Raw genomic sequence first — 25,610 nt, 5'->3', positions numbered from 1 at the left:
GGTAAAGGAGTCAGCTTCATGGGAAAGAATGTGTTCCTGTTACCAGAGAATCAATCTCCCCTGTCATTCCTGGGAGCGAGGTTCTTGAAGTACCGCTGACATAAAAATTTTCGGGGAATGAGAAGTGGGAAAAGGGGTTTATTTGTGCGAAGTTATATTTCTCAGGTTTCAAAATCCCATTTCCCTTAAGCCAGTTCTGAAAGAGGTGCAGCTGGGTCCCTGGTAGAGGGGAAAGCAAGGCCAGAGTTTCTGCCTCATGTTGCAGCCAGATGTAGTTCAGCATCCAAGTTAACGTCCATTAGTCCACTGTGGGAGCCCCACGTGGCTGTGAGCCACATGGGTGCAGAAGGGCACAGTCTCTCCGCCTTTCTCTCCCCCTCACCTCTCCCCCCACCCCAACCCACAGCCAGGAGCCCTGTGCTGAGTTAGAGAGAGAGTAAAAACAAAGAACAAAGACTCTGTTCTTCGTTTAGATATTCAGGTTTCTCATGCTTGCAGTGGCCATGCTCATCCTGACAGGAAAGCACCTTTCCACATCGCTCAGACCTTACTGGGAATGTGTCTAAAGTGCCTTTGTCCAGTCCCTTTCCGTCACCCAGTGGGGATAAATTTGGAGAGTGTTAAATGCAGCTTTTTGGTAAATGGCATAACTATGTTATCTACTCTTCCCTTTCCTTCTTTCCTGTTAAATAATGACCAGCTTATTACAACAACATCATTCCCAAGCAGTGACCTACATTTGGATCTTGGAGGTGTAAATGCAATGATTTTTCTTCCTCGTTTTTCTCTGAGATGATTACTGTGGCAGATAGAATAATGGCCTCTCCTAAAAGATATCTGGGTCCTAATCCTGGGAACTTGAGAATACGTTATGTAGCAAAGGGGAAATTAAGATTGCAGATTGAATTACATTTTTTTAAATCAACTGACCTGTAGATGGGGAGATTATCCTGGATTATACTAGTATATATGGACCAAAGTAATCATAAGAGCCCTTTTCACTAAAAGAGAGAAGCAGAAAAATCAGAGTTAGAAAGAGGTGACATGAGAAAGATTTGGCCAATCACCACAGGCTTCGAAGATGGAAGGGGCCACCAGCCAAGGACTGTACAGCAGCCTCTAGAAGCTGAAAAGGGGAAGGAAATAGATCCTCCACTAGAGCCTCCAGAGAACAACACAGCTCTGACTACACTTGGTTTTAGCTTAGTGAGACCCATTTTAGACTTCTGATTTTCAGAATCATAAGATAATACATTTGGATTGTGTTAAATCATAAATTTTGTGGTGATTTGCTACATTGGCATTAGGAAACAAGTATAATTTATAAGAAATTACATGCAAATAAATAATACTGGCAAATAATACGCATAATTTCCCCCAAGTTTTCTTTAAAAAATCAAGGTGAAATTCATATATATATATATATATATATATATATATATATATATAGTATACAATTATGTAATTTCCAAGTACCATATAGTACTGAAGTAGCATTTGGTTCAGGAAAATGTTGTGCAATTACCACCTCTAATTAAAACAAATAATGCCAGGTAATTATAACTGTTAAAAATGGAAAGGTTACTTATAATAAATCCTAGTCATACATTTAATTTTGCATGCTTAAAAGTCAAACATTAGACATTTGTATTTGTCACCTAACTTGGGATCAATTGAACATTTACAGGGGAGTAATGTGGATAAAGTTGAATTAGAAAATATGGTATATGTCTTCTGAGTAATCAGGTGGATCTTAAGCAGAGATTGAAAGACTATAGAAAGACTGACAGAGAAGTGTGTGTGTGGGAAAGGCAGCGATACATAGATGAATAGATCCAGAGTGATACACAGGGAAGGAGAAGAGAGAGAGATAAAGAAACAGAAATAGAAAAACAGGAAGAGAAAAACACATGGACAGAAAGATAGGAGAGAGACAGACAGACTAAGAGAATGAGACAGAAAATAGACAACACAAGAGAAAAGTACAAAAGAACAAACATGACAAAGAAAGAAGGAGAAAGGCAGTGAATTATTCAGAGAAACAATGAGACACAGAAACAAAAGTGTTATTGTCACAGAATGAAGTCAGAGAAGGAAGAAGTAGAAGAAGATAGAAGGGAAGATGATAGATGATAGATAAATAGATAGATAGATAGATAGATAGATGATAGATAGATAGATAGATAGATAGATAGATAGATAGATAGTTAGATGATAGATAGATTGATTGATTGTAGGAGACAATTTAAGATGGACATGACAATAGCTCCTTTCCCAAACTCACCACTCAGGCCTGGGGTGACACGAATGAGCTCCACAAGACCTAGAAATGTTCCTCTGTCATTTTTGCCTCCTGGTGAATGAAGTAGGGATTTCCTTTTTCTGCTGGAATATGAGTAATAATAGCGTTAATGTAAGACAGTGGGCATGCTGTCAATTTTTCATCCTATTATGAGTAATTTTGCAATTGTTATAGGTCCATAACATCTTGAGAAGAATGAACTGATACTGAAATTCATTCTGAAGTACAGGTGGATGTCCCTGGTTTTTGACCTGGGTCCTCAGATCTACTAGTGTCCAATGAAGCATGCTTTCTACTTTATCAATGGTGTCTTTCTAATTTCTGAATGGATAGATAAGGAGTTATGCAATTGGACCAATTGATAACTATAAAAAATAGAACCACTAGAAGATGCCAGAATGATTTTAGCTTATGAAGGTCTTCTCAGTGATCATCTGGCAATATAATCCTTATGTTTTCTCTCAAATACTTTGTGTTTGCTATTGTTTTTAAATGAATAATGTGCTCAGTAATAATGGTGCAAACAAGTATGATTTGTTTTAAATCATTTATTTTATTTGATTTGATTTTACATTTGATTTCTTATTAGACTTTTCAGGTAAAGAATGTGAAGACTCTGAACTGGTTTCTCATTTGATGCCTGGGACTGAGAGCAGAACTGCTGTCTCCCCATTTGCTTGCCTGTCCAACATAACTGATCAAGATTTATTTGATGTTGATATGATAAATGATGTATGTAAATTTTGCTGTGCAACTTCCTTGTATTCTGTTTATCATTTAAGATAAATAATTTTATTGATTATAATTCTAGCTAAGAGTCCAGTAAAACACCACCATCTTATTCATATTCTAGAATGGTAGTTTTCACTGAAGTGTGGCGGGGGGAGACTTCTCTCTCTTTTGTATACATAAGTAGTTTTAAAATAGAAAAATTTATTTAGATAACAAAAATAATGTTCTTATATCAGTTAATAATCATGTATGAACGATGTTACCTTACTTGTGTGAATCACTATAGCATAAGCACTTAACACTCCAGGTGGGAACCAGAGATTGGCAACATCAGTCTCACCTGCTAGAAATGAGGAGTATTGGCAGCTATCTTAGGACAATTAAGTTCAAAATACACATTAACATGAAACAGACTTGTACAGAGAACAGACGGATGGTTGCCAGAGGGAAGGGGGATTGGAGGACTGGGTGTAAAAAGTGAAGGGATGGAGAAGTACAGATTGGAAGTTACAAAATAGTTATGGAGATATAAAGTACAACATAGGAAATGCAGTCAATAATAACTATGAACAGTGCCAGGTGGGTTCTAGAAATATCGGGGGAACATTTTGTGAAGTATATAATTGTCTAACCACTATGCAGTACTCCTGAAATTAATACAAAATAATACTGAACATAATCTGTAATTGAAAAAAATAATAAATGTTAAAAAATAGAATAAAACTCCCAAAACATTAGTGGTCTGCTGTAAACTATTTGAGGCAGATTGTGTTTGCTTCACTTTTGTGATCCCTGCATCTAAAAATGGTGCTCAGTGAAGAGTAGAAACTCAATACTTACATATTAAGCAATTTAAATATATATATATATATATATATATATATATATATATATATATATATATTGATTTTATAGAGGAGAGAGAGAGAGAGAGAGAAACATACATAAATGATGAGAGAGAATTATTGATTGGCTGCCTCCTGTGTGCCTCACACTGGGAATCTAGCCTGCAACCCGGGCATATGCTCTGACTGGGAATCAAACCATGACCTCCTGGTTCACAGGTCAATGCTCAACCACTGAGCCATGCTGGCCGGGCCTTATCAAGCACTTTAGTTTTAAAAATTGACACAAGAGCTGCTTTGTTTACTGCCCCATAAGATTGGGAGTGATGAGACTGCCTGTACTACCTTCACCCCTAACAGCTTATCCATAGCATGTTAGTGGGAAATAAATTCCAAGGATATGTGAGTATATATATCCTTGGACAAAACCAGATACTTATATCCTGCAAGACAAAATAGGTGTATGTGGGGGCAAAATAGAGCAAGCACTATTATTGTTGTATGTAGCTGATACCAATATAAGTTTGTAAGCTCACAAATACCTTTTCAGGAAAAATTATTTAAAAAATAGTTGTAATATATTTCTGAGATGGCAAAAGTGACTGTGTCACTTCAAATTCTGAATAAGTTAGATATATACTTTTTGTGATTTTAAAAATAGATTTAATATTTTGAATATCGATGTCTTACTAATTTTATTTGGTTATTATGTTAAAGTTTGGAGAACTTTTAAAACAATGAGCATTTGACAATATTTTATTAAAATATATTGGGTTGCTTCAGTTAGCTAGATGTTATGAACCACAATAATATATATATGCCTAAGTGACTGTCTCAACCAAAACAACCAAAAGGACGACTAAATAGGCTGTGTAAGGTGACCAGACCAGTAGGGGAGTTAGTGAGGGCCACCAAATGACCAAACAGCAGGCTGCATGGGACAACCAGGCTGGCAGGGGGGACAGTTGGAGGCAACCAGCCTGGTGAGGGGGGGGTGGTGGCAATGAGGGGCAACCAGGTCAGCGGAGGGAAAGTTAGTAGTGACCAGGTCAGCAAGGGGCAGTGTAGTTTGGGGTAACCAGACAGTTAGGGGGGCGGTTGGGGGTAACTGGGCCAGTGGGGAGTGGGGGAGAGGCAGTTAGGGGCAATCATGCAGGAAGACAGGTGAGCAGTTAGAAGCCAGTGGTCCCAGATGTGAGAGGGATGTCAGACTACCAGTTTAGGACCAATCCCCAGTTCTAAACTGGCAGTTGGACATTCCCTGAGGGGTCCTGGATTGGAGAGAGTGCAAGCTGGGGTGAGGGGACTCCCCCTCCCCCTCCATGCACAGATTTTGTGCACTGGTCCTCTAGTCAAATTTTATAATAGAATGAAGCATGTCTCAAAAGAAAATGCTAACAGCCTAAAATCTCTGCATTCCTCAGGCTATGTTACAAACAATTGATGTGAATGTTAAAAACATCCCTTTCCTTTGCTTGAGTAAATATGATAGGACTGGAAGGAAGTGTCCATTGAATGGTTATGTATTGAACTTCTATAAAAACCGTTCCCTGTCAGCTCTCACTTTGGATAACTGGTATGATTTTTTGTATCTTAACATCTTTATAGATATATGTGTGTTTGTGTAATTAATGTTTGTTGTGCTGTGGCATTGTAACTTATGAGGATAATTTTAAGATGCAATGACTTAGGAAGAGTCATGAAGATGCATTTTACTTGGAATTATTTTAAAATGCTACTTATTATTGAGGGGAAGTTCGCATAACATAAAAATAACCATATGAAAGTGAACTATTTGGCAATATTTGATTCATTCGTAATGTTGTACATCAATCACCTCTATCTAACTGCTAAACATTTTCCTTAAACCAAGAGTATATAGTTGGATGATGTTTATTTTTTTATCCTTTTGACCAGTCTTTTTCTTTTCATTGAATACTTAATTCATTTAAAATAATTACTGATGAGGAAGAACTTACTTTTCCATTTTTGTATTTGTTTCTTATGTCTTATACCTCTTTTGTTTCTATGGGATAGTTTCTGAAAATTTTATCAGTCAATGGGCACATTTTCTTTTTTCTGCTCATGCTTCAAAATTGGTTTTGAGAATTTTTGAGAACTGTACATTTTGAATTTTAAAACATATTTCTGAAATTTTCTCTATTTTCAGCTTTTGTTGTTTTTGTTTCTAGCTGCTCACAATAGCTATTGTTTTGCTTACTGGCTTTTCTAAATAAATCTTTTTAGTCTGTATTCTTCATTGTGTGTGATCTCTGAAATCCTTATTTCTTTAGTTTGTATTCAGCTAGTGTTTTGACGAAGATGTTTTTGAACACAAGAAAAGGGGGAGAAGAGGAAGGAGGAAGAGGTGAAGGAGGGGGAAAATGAAGAAAAAATTTCTCCCAATTTTTGCAGTTTGTCTCTATGTTACCTATCAACACTTAGTTTATCGACAGTTCTGCCTCACCCTTCACTGCCTGCTTGCACTAATCTTAGAAACCAGAGGGTCTTCTCGGGTCTTTACTGAGCATGCGTTCTGCCCTAAGTATGAGAATGGCTTTCTAAATGTTTAATATACTGGTTACTCTCCCAGCTTTTTCTCACAGGCTTTCTTTACTCAGTCAGGTTGACCCAACTGTAATCTTTCACCCTAGGCAGCTGCAGTGGTTCCTCTGACTTTCCATTTGTCCTTCCTGAGTTTCAGGTTAGGCAGAACAAAGACAAATGCCTCACCTCAGTCCTTTACACAATTCCCAGACAGGTTAGAACAGACAGATGAACACATAAGGTAGCTCTGCTCCCCCTGCAATCAGGGGTCAGGGCCACATGGGAACAAAGATGGCCCCTGTGCTGGAAGGATGGCGGGGAGAGGGCAAACAAAGATGTCACAGAGCTTTCCCTCGCCTATTCTAACTCTTTTCATTATTTCAGTTAAACCTTTGACTATTTTCCAGAGTTGATTCTGACAGTTCATATCTATACATACATATATACATATATACATATATAATGGGTCCTTGGAGGTGCCTACGCTGCATTTTCAGTGACATTTCTTATATTTGGCACTATTTTGAACATGTGTGAAATACTTAAATTCGGTAGTAATAATATGCTGATATATAAAAACTGACAAGTCATAAATTTTTTTTTTTATAAAAATGATTAGCCTCTACTAGTTTAGTCAGTTTAGGAGTAAAACGAGCATAGTGAAATACTGGGTGCAAAGGACACAAACACGTCTCTGCAGTCTTTCCAAATCTGTTTCTATTTGTTGTGGAAAGGTCAGAATTGGGTAGTCGTTTATTATTTTCTTTATAGTAGATTGATAAGACACCAAAAAACCCCAAAACAATGTATTCTTTAAATGTTATTTTGTCTTTTTTCTCCCCCTAGGTTAAATATGGGAGATGCTTTTAATCTTATCAGGGATTTTGCACTTACTGTTCAGTCCATCAGGTAGAGTAAACAGTTTTTTGCATTTAAAGATCATATAACCAGCTAAGTGCCATTAAGTAAAAATAACAGTGATAATAATTTAAACACTTAATCTTTTACAGGATTTCACTGAGTGAATTATGTGATGATGAAGATGACAATGTTGTGTTAGCATTTAAACAACTGAATAAAGCATTCAATTCAATCTTAGGAAGAAAAGCAAGAGACTGATTATTTTGCCCAAGTACTGTGCTCCTAGAAAACAGAAATGACCAAGAAATGTTCTTGCCCTTTTTGTGTCTCAGGAAACGGTTTACTGCAAAGAAGCACCCTTTCTTCTATGACATAGATTAGATTTACGGGTAACACCCTGTGTACCTATGATAGTCCTCAACATTCCCTCCCAACTTCCATTCTTCGCCTCCTAAATGATTAGCTGGGCTGTTTTTCTCCTGCTGACAAAAACCTGCTTGATTGCCTTGACCAACTTAGGCTTCTCCACTCCTCACAGGTCTTGACCCTTCATCTACCCTTAGGGCCTTCCTGAAAATCATCCAGATCAGCTATCCCTGATCAATTGTCCAATCTCAGAGCAACTATGACTGGGAAGGTCAACCAAAGACATTCCCAGATCAGCACACATTCATGCCATTCCTTCCTACGTGATTATTTCTAGGCTTGTTTTTCTATCCATAGAAATTAAAATTATTTTCTGACTGACCTTGAGACCACCGAAAATCTCACAGGCAGAGTGTTTTTGTCTATTTCAATAGCCCTTCCTTTCCCCATTGCACTAGGCCTCTCCACTTGTTGTATTAATTGTGTTGTTGCTTTTTCCTTCAAATATCGTCTCTCATCATTTAAGTCTGGATTTGTTTTTTATCCGATTTTCATTCTGTGCTGATGAAATAAAATGTATTACTACCTAAAGTGTAGATTTCACAATTTATTGAACAACTTATTGAAAGATGTCCATTGAGGAAATTTTTTATTTAAGTATCTAAATTCTCACCAGCAATTCTAACAATTTTTTTTCTTTTAAGAATTTTAGCTTGTATAGTAGCTATGCCAACTGTCTTGAACAATTACTACTTTAAGCATGAACTGTAATGATATTATAAAAGATAGAAATGAAACTCAAGTTAAAATAATATAACATCATATACCATAGCAATAAGTTGAATTTTTTTTCATTTTATTTTTTCAACAGCTTATATTTGCTATTATTTTGAATTCATTTCAGGTTTATAGCATAGTGGTTTGACAATCATATACTTTACAAAGTGATCCTCCTGCTATTTCAAGTATTCACCTGGCACCACACATAGTTATTACAATATTACTGATATGTTCCCTGTCCTGCACTTTTCGTTTTATGTGACTGTGACTATTTGTAACTACCGATTTGTTCTTAATCCCTTTTACCTTTTTTACTCAGCCCCACAACCCCGCCCCCCTCTCTGGCAACCATCAGTCTGTTCTCTGTATCTATGAGCCTGTTACTATTTTGTTTGTGCATTTATTTTTGTTCTTTAGATTCCACTTATAAGTGAGATCATATGGTGTTTGTCTTTCTCTAACTGGCTTGTTTCACTTAGCATATTACCCTCTAGGTCCATCCATGCTGTAACAAAAGGTAAGATTCCATCCTGTGGCTGAGTAATATTTCACTGTAAATCATGAGAGCAATGTCAGAAGTCTGAAATGTCCTTTGTTGTACCCAGTCATTATGTGCTAAATGTCTCGTGTCATTCCTCCCATCAGACACTGGGTTCTGAGTACATCTTTCACTTCTCCTGAGACCAGTAGAAACAGATCTCTAGGAAATGGGAAATAGAAAAAATGTTGCATGTGGAGTAAAGCACTTCTATCTGTTTTACCAGTTCATCTAGATTTATTGCATGTATGTCCTCATTTTCCTTGGGTGACCTCATGAATCACTGCTGCCCATGATCTCAGTTTTTGTGTCTCCTCTTATATTGGGAGCCTCTGTTGTGGGATCACCTCTGCTTTTATTCTAGGCTACATTGCCCCATTAGTCTAGATTCTCCCCCAAATCTGACCTCAGTGAGTGTTTTTTTGTTGTTGTTGCTTGCTGCTCCTAAGTTACTGGATGTTGAAACACATAAGAGATCAGGCTAAACTGTTGGCACAAAGCATATAGTAATTTTCAAAAGACTTTGATTCTGATGTTAAGAAGTGAAAACAAAAAGCAATGAGTAAATGGTTGGTTAGGCTTAACTAACATAAAAGAAAAATTAGCTAGAGATAAATTGCCTTTACCAGAATAATTATCAAATACACATACACATACACACACATTCACACATTCACACTTATTTTTACATCAAGGTGTCTTGCACATCTTAACCTGACAAGCGTATACCTGACTACATTATGCTGTATATATTACCTTTCTTTTCTTTTTATTTTTTGATCCTCATCTGAGGATATGTTTATTGATCTTAAAGAAGGAGGAAGGGAGAGAGAGAGAGAAACATCAATTGGTTTCTTCCCATATTACTCTGATCAGAGATTAAACCCATACACTTTTGGTGTATGGGACAATGTTCCAACCAACTGAGGTACCTGGCCAGGGCCAGAGCACCTTTATTTGCTTTTAAAGATAGCTTTACATGTTCACTTTAGATTTATTGCATTTGTCCAAGGGTTTTGAAAATTCTTCTAAGGGCCACATATAATGTTTCCATTGGTCTCTCAAAGCATGCTAAGGGCAGCCATAAGCAGAATCTCTTCTATGAAGTCAATGGCTCATATTTAAATAAAATCAAATTCATGTAATATTTTTTATTTCATTATACACAATTTAATAAGTTGTTGATTTAGATAAGTAAAAATCTAGTCTCATATAAATGTATCAATATAGTTTTCTTTGGCTTAGAATAATTTTAAAGATAGAAGAGGATATATGATTCTATAGCTTTGCTACAATGCTACTAATAATGCAAATTCATGACATAATCTGTATTTGACATGTCTATAAAGAGGCGAGCACAGTGCTCCAAAGCCTTCCTTTGATTCAGTAGTCTTCAGCATCCCCAGCACAGATGGCAAGCAGCGCTTTCTCATAGTGCCCTGAAGCGAAATTCTGAAAGAAATAATGCATTTGAAATAAAATGTCACAATATTTCTAAACAGAAGCATAACTTCTCTGAACTACAGTATGAAAGACCCATGGGCTATTAATCTTTTCAAAATATTTATTTTTTTATCTAAAGATTTAATATATCCTGAGAATTATTCCCAGTGGAAGTTGCTGAAAAATAATACCATGGTCGATAGAATGGGGTTTATATAAAGTTGATTGAACCCTAATGTGCATTTATAAGAAGAGTCACTTGAAGTAGAATTAAATCTTCTCAACTTTAGAAAGAAGTGTTCTAATATTGCTATAAATCTTGATAGTGTCTTGGGGGTGGGGGCAAATTGGCAATATGCCTTAAAATGACTTCTAAATGTTAACATTAATTAATGAAGTAATCCTACTTCATGAAATCAATCCTGAGGGAATAATTATCAATTATTGATGAGCATAAAGATTTATGCTCTAATATTATATATGCTAGTAAGAACATTAAAAAGCAATATGCAATAATGCAGAGAAGTTCATATATTTAGCAAGTTATTCAATAAAAATATTCTGAGTGGTAAAACATATTCATATTTATATATATTTTTAAAAAGGCAGAAAGCATCTAAAATTTTATTATGGTTATTATCTGTGGACAATTAGGGTAACTTATATTCTTTTTATGCCCTTCTATTATTTCTAAGTTATTCAGAACAATGATAGTAAATAAATGGAATTCTAAAACCTATCTTTGTTAAAAATCAATCATCATATTAATGTTCTTTTTATACAATGTCATGTAATTATAAATTACTGCTTTAAACAACATAGTAAAGTGGAATATTAATATGTAAATATTAGTAGATTTTCACGTGGCTGTAATTATTTCCAGTAAATGTATTATAATTGGTTTATTTAGTTCGGAAATGAGTTATGAGATGCATTTCTCAATGACAAATATGTATCATCACTAAAATTTAGGGTTTGAAGGTGGTATAGGAAGAATTTTATCAAAGACCCAGGAATAAGATTTATCTCAACTGGTTTACCCAAACTGTTCCTCCTAAAAATCACTTTGGCTACTCAAGGGCCTATAAGGTATTCTGTTTTTGTGGTCTCTTGATCTTTGGGTTGTAGAGTTGCTTCTGGATCTCGGTTTCTATTAAAAAGCCATTCATGCAATTGAACATTTCAGTGGAAACCGCTGTGAACAAGGTAAGCATGTGGGAAATAGAATTTAAAATATATCCTCAGGGCCTGTGCTTACAATGTTCCACTGGTGCCATCATAAAATTCTTTATACTATTTTTGTAAAAGGGATCAAACATTTTCATTTTCCATTGGGTACCTCAAATTACATAGGTGGTTCTATGTAGTATGATAATTCTTTGCTAGGTTTTATTAAAATCCAGGGTAAAGTTTAGACATATCAGAATGATAAAACTGGCTTGTTTACTTCTGAATCATTACTTCTTCCCTCTTCAAAAGCTAAAGGGATGGGAATGTATAGAATTTTACATATTAGCATTAAATTCCTCCAAATGACCATCTTTGCTGTCCTGCCTACTATGACAATAAGAGAGGACAGCAGAACTGATCTTAGAAACCTCTTCACAGTGTGGTCTTGTTGCAAAATGTATTTTTCTCAATGTTGATCATACTTTAGTACTTCAGCATTCAGCTCATAAAACACAATACACAATTAGGAAATTAATGTTTTGCATGACTACATCAATGATGTTTGCTTAAAACATGTGAGAGAGGAGTAAGATCTGTAAGTGATGTGGAGGGATTTCCTCAGTTAGCACTGTTGCTGCAGTAAAGACTGCCTGATGTACTGAAGTCCATTATCCCTGTCAGTTTACTTAACTTTTTAGAGTCTAGCATGAAGTTATTTAAGTTAAAGCTCTTATTTTTAAGTTTCAAAAAGAATGAATGAGGGGTCAAAATAAATCATGTGTGGGAGACTTACTCTGATCTCATGAAATAGGGATGTTCCATATCTCTCTTTGTACCGTTTCCTTATGGTCATCAGGTCAATTTCACTTCTGGCAATGAGAATCCTAATTAAAGTCTTATTGTGGAAACCAAAGTCCTAAAAGATACAGAAAAGGGAAGAAAAAAAATTAGAAAACAGTACCTTCCAGTTCATCTGTGTAACATAGACCCTTCCTCTTTTCTATGGCAATTTGCTCTTCTCCCTGTACCCCTCAACCATCCAGGGAGTGCCCCGGTCAGATTCAATTATAAAAATTAAAATGTCAGGTACTTGAAATATTTGCTGATTTAAGCTCACATACTGAAAATTTTTTTAAAAAATCAATATTTGTATACTAACTTCAGAAAGAATACTGTTTTACAAGTAAATTTTAAATTGTCTCTTTAAATGGAGGAATGGTGACATCCAGTGGACAGTCAGCATAAGCTAATATTTGATGTCTGAATGTTTTAGGCACAGGCCCACTAACAAGCTTTACCTAATTTGAGGTGACTAAAATGAATGATCTAATCAAATTTCCATATTAACTCATATATCATTCACTGGAGGAAAACACAAAGACTTTATTTGGCTCAGAGTGGTAAAAACAGCTTTTGACCAATATTTTACAATTAAGAGCCTCGTGTATAACAAATTTGATTACTTGATAAATATACAATCCCCTGTTTATTTTCAAACCATTTGGGGGTACACATAACCTCCTTTTTACATTGCAACACACAGCAGGGGTGCAGTTTTTATTTAGCAGAAGAATAAGTAGCCCTCATTTGGGCATAATTAGAGTCAATAATTGTCATTATGTTCCCATTTCAGGAATGTGCAATTTCTTATGGAGAGTTTGTAATGTTTTGACATTTTCTGTTCTATGCCATATGTTTTGCACTTGCATATAAGTATGAGGTTAAGGTCTTTAGCAAGATACAAAAGCATTTTAGCCCAACCTGGTGACTCAGTTGGATAGAGCATCATCGTTCTGTGCACATACCTAGGTTTTGGGTTGGCTCATACAAGAGGCAACCTCTTTCTTTCTCTCTCTCTCTCTCTTCCTAAAATCAATAAACATGTCCTTGGGTGAGGATTAAGGAAAAAAGAACAAAGCATTTGGATTTACCAGTTTGTTTAGTTGCTGAGAAATGCTAAAGCACATGAAGAAGATAGGTCCCAAGGAACTGCATTTCTTAGCTTCCTCAATTTGATATAGAAAGCAGAGGATTATTTTTATTTGATGGGTATCATTTTGGTAGATACTATAGTTTTCACTTGAACATATTTGCTCATATTAAATGAGTATATTTGTATACAATTTTAAAAATTAAAATCAATATTTAAATAATGGAAGTAAAACTAGTAATTCGAGGAAGTAGACATGACTTCAGGAGAACATTTTTAAAGATGTGGGTCATACTTACATGGATTGCACTATGTAGTCTATAAGCAAAATAGGCTGGTTTGTCTCGAACACAGAGAACTACAAAAATCAGAGAGAGAAAAAAGAAAGTTTGAAAGTGACAATATATATTTTCTTCAAAATTTGAGAAACAATAAGCACACTTTATTTTTTTTTCCATTACGGTCTTGGAAAGGTCTTTGTGAGTCTATATAGCATCTGTCATTATATAGTGTATTGCAATTTCAACATTGAGATTAGTAGTAACCAATAAAAGTGTAACAAAACAATATTATAATGATTAATTCAGATTTTCATTTATCTCTATCTCTTGGAACTCTCTTATTTCCTTCATAAAATGTGTCCTCTTTATCTGAAAATTAATAGAGCTTCAAAAAGACCCACGTTACCACCACTGTTATAGATTTTTATTACTGTAGAACTCAATGTGACATAGCCCCTTGCAAGTTGTTCATCTTCCTGATCACTATTTTTAGGGTATATATTTGTGAATAGATCTAAAATCTCTCAAAGAGAAACTATATGGACAATAGCTGGTCTACACCAGTGTTAGAAATCATTTCATCCAAATCATGATGGCATTAGAACAGCCTAGACTCTAGTCAACAGTAGTCCCTGATGAAAGTCAGTTGACGATCATAGACATTCAATATTGTTTACTTGAGTAAATAAATTAAGAAAGGAATGAGTAAAGTATGTAAGTCTATAATTTCTATGCAAAATAAATAGAATCCTGCTAGAATGTAAGTGTCTTAAGGACAGGGGCTTTTGCTTTTGTTGTTTTATTGTCCCATCTGCAGTGCCTAAATCAATGACCAGAATAGCAAATAATCAATACGAAAGAATGAAGCAGTTAAATTGTTTTTTTCCCCCCTAATGTTCACTGTTTCCTGTCTCATGCCCACTGCTTTGTGTTGTTGTTTTGTTTTTGTGTGTGTATTTTGAAATTCCTGGAACACTTTAACAAATTGATATAATTCAATAGAAATATTATAGATTTGCAAATATGATACATTTAAAAGACAAATATTGATTACGTGTGTGTATTTTATTTAAAAAATTTTTAAATTAAATTCTTTATTGTTTAAATATTCCATATAGTATTACTTATGCATTGCATATGTCTCCTTTTTCCTCCATTGACCTCTCCCTGGCCACCCTTCCCCCCCCCCGCCCCGGCACATGCCCTTAGCCCCCTAATGTCTGTGTCCATGGTTATGCCAATATGCATGCATCCAAGTCCTTTGGTTGATCTCCTACCCTCCACTCCCCTGCCTTCCCTCTGAAGTTTGATGGTCTATTCAGTGTTTCTCTGTCTCTGGATCTATTTTTGTTAATCAATTTATATTGTTTATTATATTCCACAAATGAGATCATGTGATATTTATATCTCTCTAACTGGTTTATTTCGCTTAGCATAATGCTCTCCAGGTCCATCCATGCTGTTGCAAATGGTAAGGGTTCTTTATTTTTTTTCCTTTGTTTGCGGCTGCAGTCTAATGGACAGAGAGCTCTATCTTGAGATTCAGATGGCATGGGTTCTAGTTATACCTTGATTGCTAATTAGTTGATAGACTTTGGAGTAGTTGCTTAACCTCCTTAGACTTTGTATGCAAAATGAGGAGTTTTGATGTAAGTATGGAATTATTATATTAAAAATGTACTGAAATATATGCACCTTATTCTCAGGAAAATACACAAGTATTCATTTTTTTGTATACTATTTTAGGGATTTCATAGAGACCACCAAACCTTTTTTTATGGAACCCTAGCTTAAAATTTCTTAAAATTCTGTTATTTTTCAGCTTCCTTGCCCATGCATGTCTTTGTCACTTTAGGGATGGAAAAATCACAATAGTCATCTGTTCAACAAATGTCTGAGTATTTAATGTTTGCCTACTAAAAGCAACATATCAAAACGACTCCTCATTGGTAGTCTTTGAATGTGTGCTCTCAATTCACAGCACAGCACAGAGGAAAGCATGGGAAGTTAATAGTAGTTTTTATGGGTAGTTACTACTGTTTCTCCTTTATATAGGGATAATTTTATTCACTTAGGCAGAAGCAGAAAGTATACTCCCTCACTGTAGCCTGAAGAAACCACCGCTAAAGGAACATCTTGGAAAATCTTTTTCTATAGTAAGACTTACCCCTAAAGGCATACATTTATTAGACATGGTAACAAAACACTATTTTCCTCATGCAAAAAAAGAACCCATATTGCTAGCATTAATCTGCTCTTTAACAAGGGAATGGGAAACAAATGAATTTAAAGGTGTGATATCCCAATTATCTGAGAGAGAGCAAAAGAGAGAGAGAGAGAAAAAAAACATTTGAGAATCCAATGTTTCTTTGTATGGAAGTTGAGCCAGCTATTAGGGAAGTGTATTCATTCATTAAAGTGGTCAGTGTGCCAGTTTAGTGCATTGAATCTGTAGCTGATGAACTTTGCCTCTATAAAGTTACCATTCCTTCTAAATAATTAAATTTAGGAGAAAGTGACTCAACCAATAGCTTACTTTAACATAAATAGCTTACTTTAACATAAATGCTTCTTTAACATAATCAGAGCCAATCAACATTGGTAGTGGAATAAAAGGCCTGCCATACACTAACTAAATTATTACTTACCTATGGCAACTAGAAGCTCTTGAAAGTATCCATCATAACATTCATTAATGGCATCCACGATGTCTTGTCCAGAAATATTTTGAAATTCCTGGAACACTTTAACAAATTGATATAATTCAATAGACATAGATTTGCAAATATGATACATTTAAAATACAAATATTGATTACATTACTATACACAGGGAAGGCAAATAAAATATAGGGGTGGGAGCTGGGTTGAAGTAAATCACCTTTTAATTTTTTTTAAATATATTTCTGTATGTATTATATAGGTAAGAAAACATAAAAGAATTTAAAAAATAAGAGAAACACAAAGGTACAGCGATTTGGGGGAAGTTAAAGTGCAAACTAATCTGAATGCAACTTTTAGATCAATACAGCAGCTTCACATAATTCATGATGTCCATAGTAATGATCTTGACTCACAATGGGCTGATTAAATTATGTTCACTATGGGGGGGGGGTACGGCAATAAGGACATATATGAAATACCTTAATCAATAAAGGAAAAAAAATAAAGAGATGCTTTTTAAAGGTTCATTATTTAAAGATTATATTCAGTTATTGAAAAAGAATAAAATTATAAGGTAACTTTATTTCTTTAGTAATGTGTTTAGGTGAAGCATGTCTGTATAAACACAATTTCAAATCTGTACCTTTGAGATAATTAACTGGTTTTCTTCTATTTATATGTAACATTTCCCCCACTCCTATTTTTTCCCCCACTTAACTACTTGCTTTCTATTATATAATCAGTTAAGTATCTGAAAAGAAGCCTGATTACTAATTACCCAGCCACAGCTGCTGGTAACTCTTGTTGCACAGGATGACTTGTAGCATGGTTTTGTGTTCCCCCGTCTTCTGCTGACAGGCTTCCCACAGGACCTGAAACATCAGGCGTGCAGGAAGTAGCACCAGAACCTCCCCAAGCCAGACCAGTTTAATAACCAATGGTTCTTGACAGTCATTCGGAGATCTGGTTCTACTTACTATTGCATCCTGAGCAGCCATGGCAGGGTCTGTGTAACCTTCCTGTCTGCTTCCCTGTAAAGTAAGCATGGGTTTTCCTTTGTTAACTGTTCTTAATTGACAATTCATATAGAATTATTGGAATGAAACCTTTGAATCGCAAACTCACTGGTAATTCCTAAGAAAGTTCTATCGTTATTTACAGTTAGCCTTGTCTTCCTTGAATACTTTATGAAATATTTTTTTTTTGTTAAAATGTGGGTACTTTTTGTTTTTCTTTGCAGTAGTGGTAATATTTCAAAGATGTTGAAGTGTTCGTCACTTTCTGTGCACTATCTTCTCTGCCATAAAAAAGAGCATCCAGTGCCTGGCCGTGAGTGGTGGTAGAGATGAGATTTAACATTGTTAGAGTGAAAATGCACAGAGGAAGAAGGAGTTAACATTAGGTCTCCGACACATGAGTAAGATATATGCAACAATAAAATAACCATGAAATCTAGATTTGTTGGGGTGCCAATATTTTGTGATTTGTTTTTTCCCCATCTCTTCATTATATAAAGAACAGACATGGCCAAGTTGATTTAAGGGATGTGCATTTCAAAATAGGAGGACCCCATGCAGGACCCTCTGGTCGCTGAGTAATATGCAGGCAAGAGGGAAGAAGGAGGTGGGAGAGAGAGGTTATCAGTTTATTTAACCTTTCATTTGGGTTGAGATCCAGAGAAAAGGCTTTTTCTTTCTTTTTTCTGGGGACACTGTTGCTCTCCTATTGCCAAGACATCTCATAATCCACACTCACCTCTCCACCAAGTGCCTTCTTAAAGAGAAAGAGAAAGAAGGGCCGGAAATCTGACAGCTGAGTGTTTAACTCAGTAAACATATAAATGCTATTGAACATATACTCTCACATTAACTATTCCACATATTCTATATATTTAATTTCCGTATTAGATTAAATATTGGTTCTCCCCCCTTGCGAATCAAAAATTGAGGACAAATGGGAAAGATCAAATCATTCCAAGTGAAATTTTCTTGTGAGTACATGTGTAGCCCTTGGAAATTTAGTATGTTTAAATCATAACTCAGAAGTTGTGCATATGTGTCATCTAGCGGAGTACAGATAAAGAAAAACTTACCGAGCTTGTCAGACACATTACAATATCAGGTGCTTTGTAATTCTTATTTTAAAAATCTGTATACTTACCTAAAAAAAACAGTGCTTTATACATAGATGAGCAAGAAATAGAAGACAACATTTAAAGTGAACATACTTTCATTGATTAGTAAGATATGGATGTTATGTTATCTTCAAGTTACCACAGTGCTCAGAGCACTTGAGGGAAACTGATAGAATAAAAGGATGTGAATAGCTTTGTGATTTAGTGTTTGCCACCAAGGCAGAATCAATCTGATGTCACATAAAAAACAGCCTAAGATGTAAATGCCAGATAAATGGAATAAATGAGTACAGAATTTGGATTAGGGGCAAAATAAAAACGTGAAAGGAAATTTGAAATAAAGGGGATTAAAATATAGCTGAGAATACTTGGAGCAGGTACGCTGACTACAAATGATCACTGGAGGCTCTGGGCAATGACATCCCCTGAGGCCTCACTGTACAAGTCTGAGAAACTGTCACAAGGAGGATCCTGACAGCCACGATGAGGAGTAAGCTTCCAGTTGGCTAGTTTCCATGCTTTCTCTGTGAAAACATTTATCATCTCCAGTGTGAATTACATATATTGATTAATTAATCTCCAAGTGACTCATTTTTCATTATTTGACAGATAATTAGATCTCCTGTAAATCTGGTTTAATAAAAGCACACAGGAAGTATTATGAGCCCAGTTTAATGATTGGCATTAGTTTTCAAGAGGAACGTTTTCTGGCTGAGTTATCACTTTATTAGAAATAGCCCTGAGGGAAAATACTCTATAGATTCAGTGAAAGATCTTCTCTCCCAGAAAATCTGACAGGGATTTTCAGGACTTCCCCTTGCATGAACACCTTAGGCTCCAGTGCTCTGATTCCCTCCATCTCTGTTAATCCACAAAAGGAGGTGTGTCTTAATTTTCAGGATGTGAAAAAAGGTGAAAGCCATGGACAGTCTTTTCTCTGATTTTGAAAGTCACTATGCAGATGGAGGAAGAGAATGTAATATTAATAATTGAAATTGAAGAAATTTACAGTACTTGTATTAGGAAGGCATTGCAAGAAGAATGGGTTCACATCCTGTAATTTACAGAATGAATTTCTCTAATCTGAATCACAAAAAGGTTAAATCATAAATCCAAGGACATACAGAGAAATTATAACAGAGCCAGAGAAACAGATATCTAATACATACCTTATTGTTTTACAGAGATGATAGATGATAGATAGACAAGCAGATAGGGACTGAGAGAATAATAATCCTAACAAGAAGGTTGAAGCGATATGGTTACATGGCAGCACCCCTCAATTATCTGATTGAAACTTATCAGCTCTAAATTTCACACCCCTTTAAGAATGAACTCCATTTTCTTTTTGTAAAATATTTAGATAGATTCTCTGTGAAATGGTGTACCCCACAGACAGTGGTCAGGAGAAGGGATGAACTTTCTCAGTTTCCTAATTCACTTTATATCTTCTTCCAATCTTTTCAATATACTGAGTCAAATCATAAATCAGGAGTTCCAAACTGAAGAGCCAGTGAAATATCTTCAAAATATTTTAAATTTAAGGTAAATTATACATTTTACTAAGAAGTATGAATTATCATGAACTTTTGATTTCCAAAAAAGATGAATATTAAGGGGGATTATATGAAGATACCTATCTTCATGCTTTTTTTATTCTATTTTCTATTATGAGTAAAATAATTTCTATTAAATATACATTTTATACATGTAAAGTACATTTTAAATTTTAAGGGAAATGTAAAATCCTATAAGTATATAATCTTTAAGTAAACTTCATTAATTTTCTTGGCTTCTGATAAAATCTAGGTCTCTACCCTCATTTTTAATATTCTGTTGTGATAGGAACATTTTATTTCACTGAAAAGCTATTTAAATGTCAAACACACACACACACACACACACACACACACACACATACACACACTTAAAATTTAAACTCTAGAAATTGAACTTAATAAGTTATACTTTATCCTGTAAAGTTTTAATACAAATTAGGTAAAACCAAGTGCTGAAATAAATTGTTGTGTCTTATTTTAAAATACATGTGTCTATATAGATAATACTATTATATATATAGATAAAGATAATTATAGACCCTATAATAACAAAGCATTATTGTTTAATTTCAGGGAAAAGGAACTGCAATTATGAATAAGATTGACTTCTGTATTATATCAAGAGAAAATATTATTCCATTGTTTTTCCCTCTTCTGATTTATTTTCTCTCATGTCTAATTTTTAGAAGTGTTTTTTCACCCTGAAATATAAGAATGTTTGCTTTATAAAAATACACTGTGATCCTGACTCTTAGATGTCAGTTACTTTTAGGTGGTTAATAGCTCAACCTTTAAGGAGGGCAGAGATTCTGTCTAAGAGGTTATTTGTGCATTGGTCATTGACATTTTACCAAATAGAAGTAGAACTGGAGTGCAATCAAGTGGGGTTGGAAGTTAATTAAAGTGAACCATGGAGGTATAGAGTGCTAACGTCTGTTTTCATATTAGCCCTCCCATGTAGGGAACGTATAATGTTGGACAGGCCATTCAACTTCCCTAGGGCTTCAGTCTCCTCATCTCTCAATGGAACAGTTATAGCCAGTTGGGTTCCCTGGGAAGGTGGCTCTGAGCTGGAGATCAGCATGCTCTTGTTTATTACGGAATGTGCTTGGGATCAACAGAGATAGAAGGGAGAGAAAGGAAGCAGAATTTGGCAGAAGGAGAAGCTGGACCTTGATACAGTAGTCTATGTAGCTCTGATACAGTAGGCCTAAAAAATTTTTTTTTTCTTTTGGAAAACATATTTTTCTTCAATAAGTAAAATACATTTCTATGTGGATATAAAGAAAATATATCAGAATGCATCTCATAAATTTACAATGGAATTATTTGCTTTACTCTTCTATTATCAACAATACATATACCAATGTAAAATTTTTATTGGAAATTATTTTTTTAAATTTATATTATATAGCATCATTACCTGAAAATTAAAAAATGATGACCCTTCTAAATTGAGAGAACGTTTTAATTAAAATTAATTTTATGACATTTAAAAGTTAGAAGCTTGGCTGGTGTTGCTCAGTGGTTGAGCGTTGACCTATGAACCAGGCTGTCACTATGCAATTCCTGGGCAGGGCACATTCCTGGGTTGCAGGCTCAGTCCCCAATAAGGGGCATGAAGGAGGCAGCTGATTAACGATTCTCTCTCATCATTGATGTTTCTGTCTCTCTCTCCTTCTCCCTGAAATCAATAAAAATATATTAAAAATAGTTAGAAAGTTTTCAATTGTCATGACAAGTGAGATTATTTTTAAATGTTAATCATGATTATTAACTTTCCCTACAATCACTTAAACTTTTCTTACAAATTAAAATAAGCTTATTTCATGCCAAAACCGGTTTGGCTCAGTGGATAGAGCGTCAGCCTGCAGACTGAAAGGTCCCGGGTTTGATTTTGGTTGGGGGCACTACCTTGGTTGCAGGCACATCCCCAGTGGGGGGTGTGCAAGAGGCAGCTGGTCGATGTTTCTCTCTCATCGATGTTTCTAACTCTCTATCCCTCTCAATTCCTCTCTGTGTAAAATCAATAAAATATATTAAAAAAATAAAAATAAAATAAAATAAGCTTATTTCTAAAGTTACACAGAACTCAAGTTGGGTTATAAAAAAAATCAAACTTTCTATTCTTCATTGATGTTACAATTTTAGATTTAGATCCTTAGAGTAGGAGTTGATTCACTGAGATTGGTGATATGGGCACCTTATGAACTATGCAGCCAAACCACACAAATCTAAATAAAGTCAAATAGGAAACAAAACACAATAAAACAAATTGTTAATTTTGTTTTTAATTGAAATTTTAAATTTTATTTGCTTAGGAGTGTGCCACTCTTTTCAATTGAACAATATGAAGGAACCCAATCGGTGTTAATGACCATTCTCCTCAACGTGGGGAAATATCTACTTGGATTTCTCAATGTTTTATTTTGTGCTCCTTTATTCCTAATTCAAAACTGACAATAACGTGGGCATACACACACATACATACACACAAAGAATTAAAATCCATGCTTCCTGGCAATGAATGGAATGGTTATTTTGTGCCCTAACCTGGCAATATATGTATTCATCCATTAATTAAGTCATACAAAATACGTGTAAAGTGCAGTAGGAAGTTTTTCATCACATCAAAGGAAACTATACCTTCTGTATTTGATTTGACATAGGAATCCCCCCCTCCAAATGAGGAAGACAGCAAAATTACAGAGATGGTATACTATTTATATTTGCTTCTTTCTATACCCAACCTATTATGGTGCCTTGAATTGAGTTGGTATTTAGTAAATGCTATTATATAGAATTTACTGTTAAACTAGAGTAATATGGAGGTTTCTGTTCTGTTTTATGAAAATGAAACATATATTTTTAATAGTGCAAAATGATGTAAAATTTTGAGTATCATACCTGAACCAAGTTCATGAGAGTATCTCTGAAGTGTCCTGAGGTCTCTGAGTAGATGTCTTCTTGAAGGTTACTGCTGTACTCTGAATAAGGAAACACCCATGTTAAAGCTATGAGTTATTATAGAACCATATATCGATGTAATTTGAATAATTTAATGCTACTTCTTCAGTTGAGAGTGGAAAACAAAGAAAATACAATCGATTTGTTGACATTTCTTTGTCCTTTCATATGTTCTACTCAGAAGAAGCCAATAAACAGCTAACCCACATAACAGTAACGTTGGCATGGGGCTGTTTTCTTAAAAAAATACTATCTTCATTCCAAAGTTGAAAAACAGTATTGAAAGTCATTTCACACTTTCTAATCCTCAAAATTTAGAATGATAAATTATATTTCCATAGACTGCTGCTCTCCCCAGAGCGTTTTTCCAGTGCTTTGTCTTAATATTTTCAGTGAAGGGTCTTACTTCATTCCCTTTGGGAACGATTTGTTTTTGTTCAAATGCACCATAGCAGACTGCCTGGGACATTTTCTTGACATTCAATGTCACATAATGCTGAATACATAAAACCTTTTTGAAAATGAAAATAGTTAACCTCTCTACTTTAAAAATGTGTAAAAACCTGATTTTGAGGTAGATTATAGTGATTGCAAAATTTATATAAAGTGAAGTAGTTACCCATATTTGTACAACTAGCTGAGTAGTTATTGCACATTGCTTTGTTTTGTCTATGTATCTGGTCTCTCCTGAATAAGAGTTAAAATGATCCCTGAACCACTGTGCTGGGCACTTTCCTGTCTTAATGTAAACATTCACCTCATAGAAGCAACTTGTAATTATTTTCCTGGAAAAAAAAATGCTTCATTTGATTGTCTAAGGCACATGTGTCAAACACAAGGCCCGCGGGCCAAATCCAGCCCGCCAGGCCTTGCAATAATGCCTGTCATCACTTGCTGTCATCACTGCACTCCGCTGTCAGTTTATGACATTGTCAGTTTATGACTGTTCAGTAAACCATTCGGCCCGCGATTTAGGCTGGATTTTAGATTTTGGCCCCTTCTCTGATTGAGTTCGACACCCCTAGGAATAGTTTCATTTTTAATTAAATAATTTTTAATATATAGATTTTTTTTGAGAGAGAGAGAGAGGAAGGGAGAGGAAGAGAGAGAGAAACACATCGGTGTGAGAGCCAAAACATCAATTGGCTGCCTCCTGCACACTTTCTACTGGTAATTGAGCCCACAACCTGATGGGGAATCGAACCAGCAATCTTTCAGTACACAGGATGACACCCAATCAAATGAGTCAAACCAGCCACAGCAATCATTTCATTTTTAATACCCTAATCATCACTTTTATTTAATGAGTATATCGTTTTTATATTTCAAATATAACAGTGTCTTAGAAAATACTTTAAAATACATAAATAATTCTGTTATTTGAAAAATATAAGGTTGATATGTGTGTAAATACGTTTATTTCCTTACGCAAACAGTAGGCTTCTCGCATTTGGAAAATTTCTCCATTTGTTCTTGAAGCTAATATATCAATGAGGCAATTCTCTTCAGTGCCTACTCCCTGGAAAGACAGAAAGAGAGAAATATCAAGGTATTGCACTGGGAATAATAGTGCACCTTATGCAGAATAAAGGGATATAGCCTTTCTGGAATTCTGAGAGGTGGCAGAGGCCAAAAGAAGTGTGTTTGGGTTCTAGGTAAGCCCGATTTAGTCTGACTCTGCTATTTACCAGCTGTTTCACCCTGAGAAGATAATATTATTTGATATGTGTTCCGAATAAAACAACTTGGGCATTTCTAAATAATGTGGGAAAAGATATTTAAACAATGCTCAGGACACTGGTTTTTGCTGCTCAAATATCAAAATTTTGGCAAGCTGGGCTTTTAATTTCCTAAGGATGTTTAGGGACTTTTCCTAGATATAGAATTTTTGTATTGTTTGCCTAAACATTTGAATTGGGTACTTTCCATGGTCTCTTGCAGCCTAACGCATATACAGCATGGGGCAAAAGTAGGTTTACAGTTCACATGGAAAACAATACAATAATTGTATTGTATTGTATTGTATTGTATTGTTTTCCATGTGAAGAACTGTAAATAATTAATACAGGAATAACCTCTGTTTCGAGTATTCACAACTGTAAGTCTATCTTTCCCTGCTTTGTATTCTTCTCTGATAGTAATTTTAAAGACAGCACATCTTTTTTGGAAAAGCTTCAGAAATTCTTACTACTGTTCTATGTGATATAGATAAAATATTACAGTTTCATCTAAACAGTAACATGATCTTCTTATAGCTTTTAATCACGGATTTTGCAAGATGTTGGAATTGACATATGTAACTTTAAAAAAGCAATCAGTTGAAATTCATATGAATTTTACACAATGCCTATTCTGATCTACAAATATGCGCTGGCTAAAATCCAGGTTCCCTTCACTTTTGTTCCTTTCCTCTTTCTTGTCCCACATTGTTCACAGATGGTGGTAATCTGGTCATTGGCAGGCATTGTATTGGAGTGATTTCAACAGTCCTG

At 35.1% G+C, this 25,610-nt stretch overlaps 2 protein-coding genes across 4 annotated transcripts in view; one reads left to right on the top strand and one right to left on the bottom strand.

Moving 5' to 3' along the window:
* LOC311622498 (putative ATP-dependent RNA helicase DDX60) overlaps positions 1-8,310 on the top strand; it is a 76,931-nt gene extending 68,621 nt beyond the window's left edge. For 2 of the 3 annotated variants that reach the window (XM_084883719.1, XM_084883720.1), the window contains 4 exons: positions 2,892-3,034; positions 5,304-5,455; positions 7,273-7,335; positions 7,437-8,310. In XM_084883719.1, coding sequence (XP_084739845.1) covers positions 2,892-3,034; positions 5,304-5,455; positions 7,273-7,335; positions 7,437-7,545 — 467 coding nt within the window. In that variant the 3' untranslated portion in view covers positions 7,546-8,310. The remainder of the gene's footprint in view (positions 1-2,891; positions 3,035-5,303; positions 5,456-7,272; positions 7,336-7,436) is intronic. The other variant, XM_084883721.1, reaches the window with a different exon arrangement.
* A 1,917-nt stretch (positions 8,311-10,227) lies between these two features.
* ANXA10 (annexin A10) overlaps positions 10,228-25,610 on the bottom strand; it is a gene marked incomplete at its 5' end in the record, with an annotated part of 44,026 nt that continues 28,643 nt past the window's right edge. Inside the window, 8 exons of the mRNA XM_084885316.1 lie at positions 10,228-10,423; positions 12,378-12,500; positions 13,814-13,872; positions 16,444-16,539; positions 17,237-17,330; positions 17,436-17,489; positions 23,059-23,138; positions 24,547-24,637. Coding sequence (XP_084741442.1) covers positions 10,355-10,423; positions 12,378-12,500; positions 13,814-13,872; positions 16,444-16,539; positions 17,237-17,330; positions 17,436-17,489; positions 23,059-23,138; positions 24,547-24,637 — 666 coding nt within the window. The 3' untranslated portion in view covers positions 10,228-10,354. The remainder of the gene's footprint in view (positions 10,424-12,377; positions 12,501-13,813; positions 13,873-16,443; positions 16,540-17,236; positions 17,331-17,435; positions 17,490-23,058; positions 23,139-24,546; positions 24,638-25,610) is intronic.

Source organism: Pipistrellus hanaki (assembly GCF_964339955.1).
Source record: "Pipistrellus hanaki genome assembly, chromosome: 5".
Classification (NCBI taxonomy): domain Eukaryota; kingdom Metazoa; phylum Chordata; class Mammalia; order Chiroptera; family Vespertilionidae; genus Pipistrellus; species Pipistrellus hanaki.
Note: the sequence above shows the minus strand (reverse complement) of the source record. Positions and strands in the feature narration are given on the sequence as shown.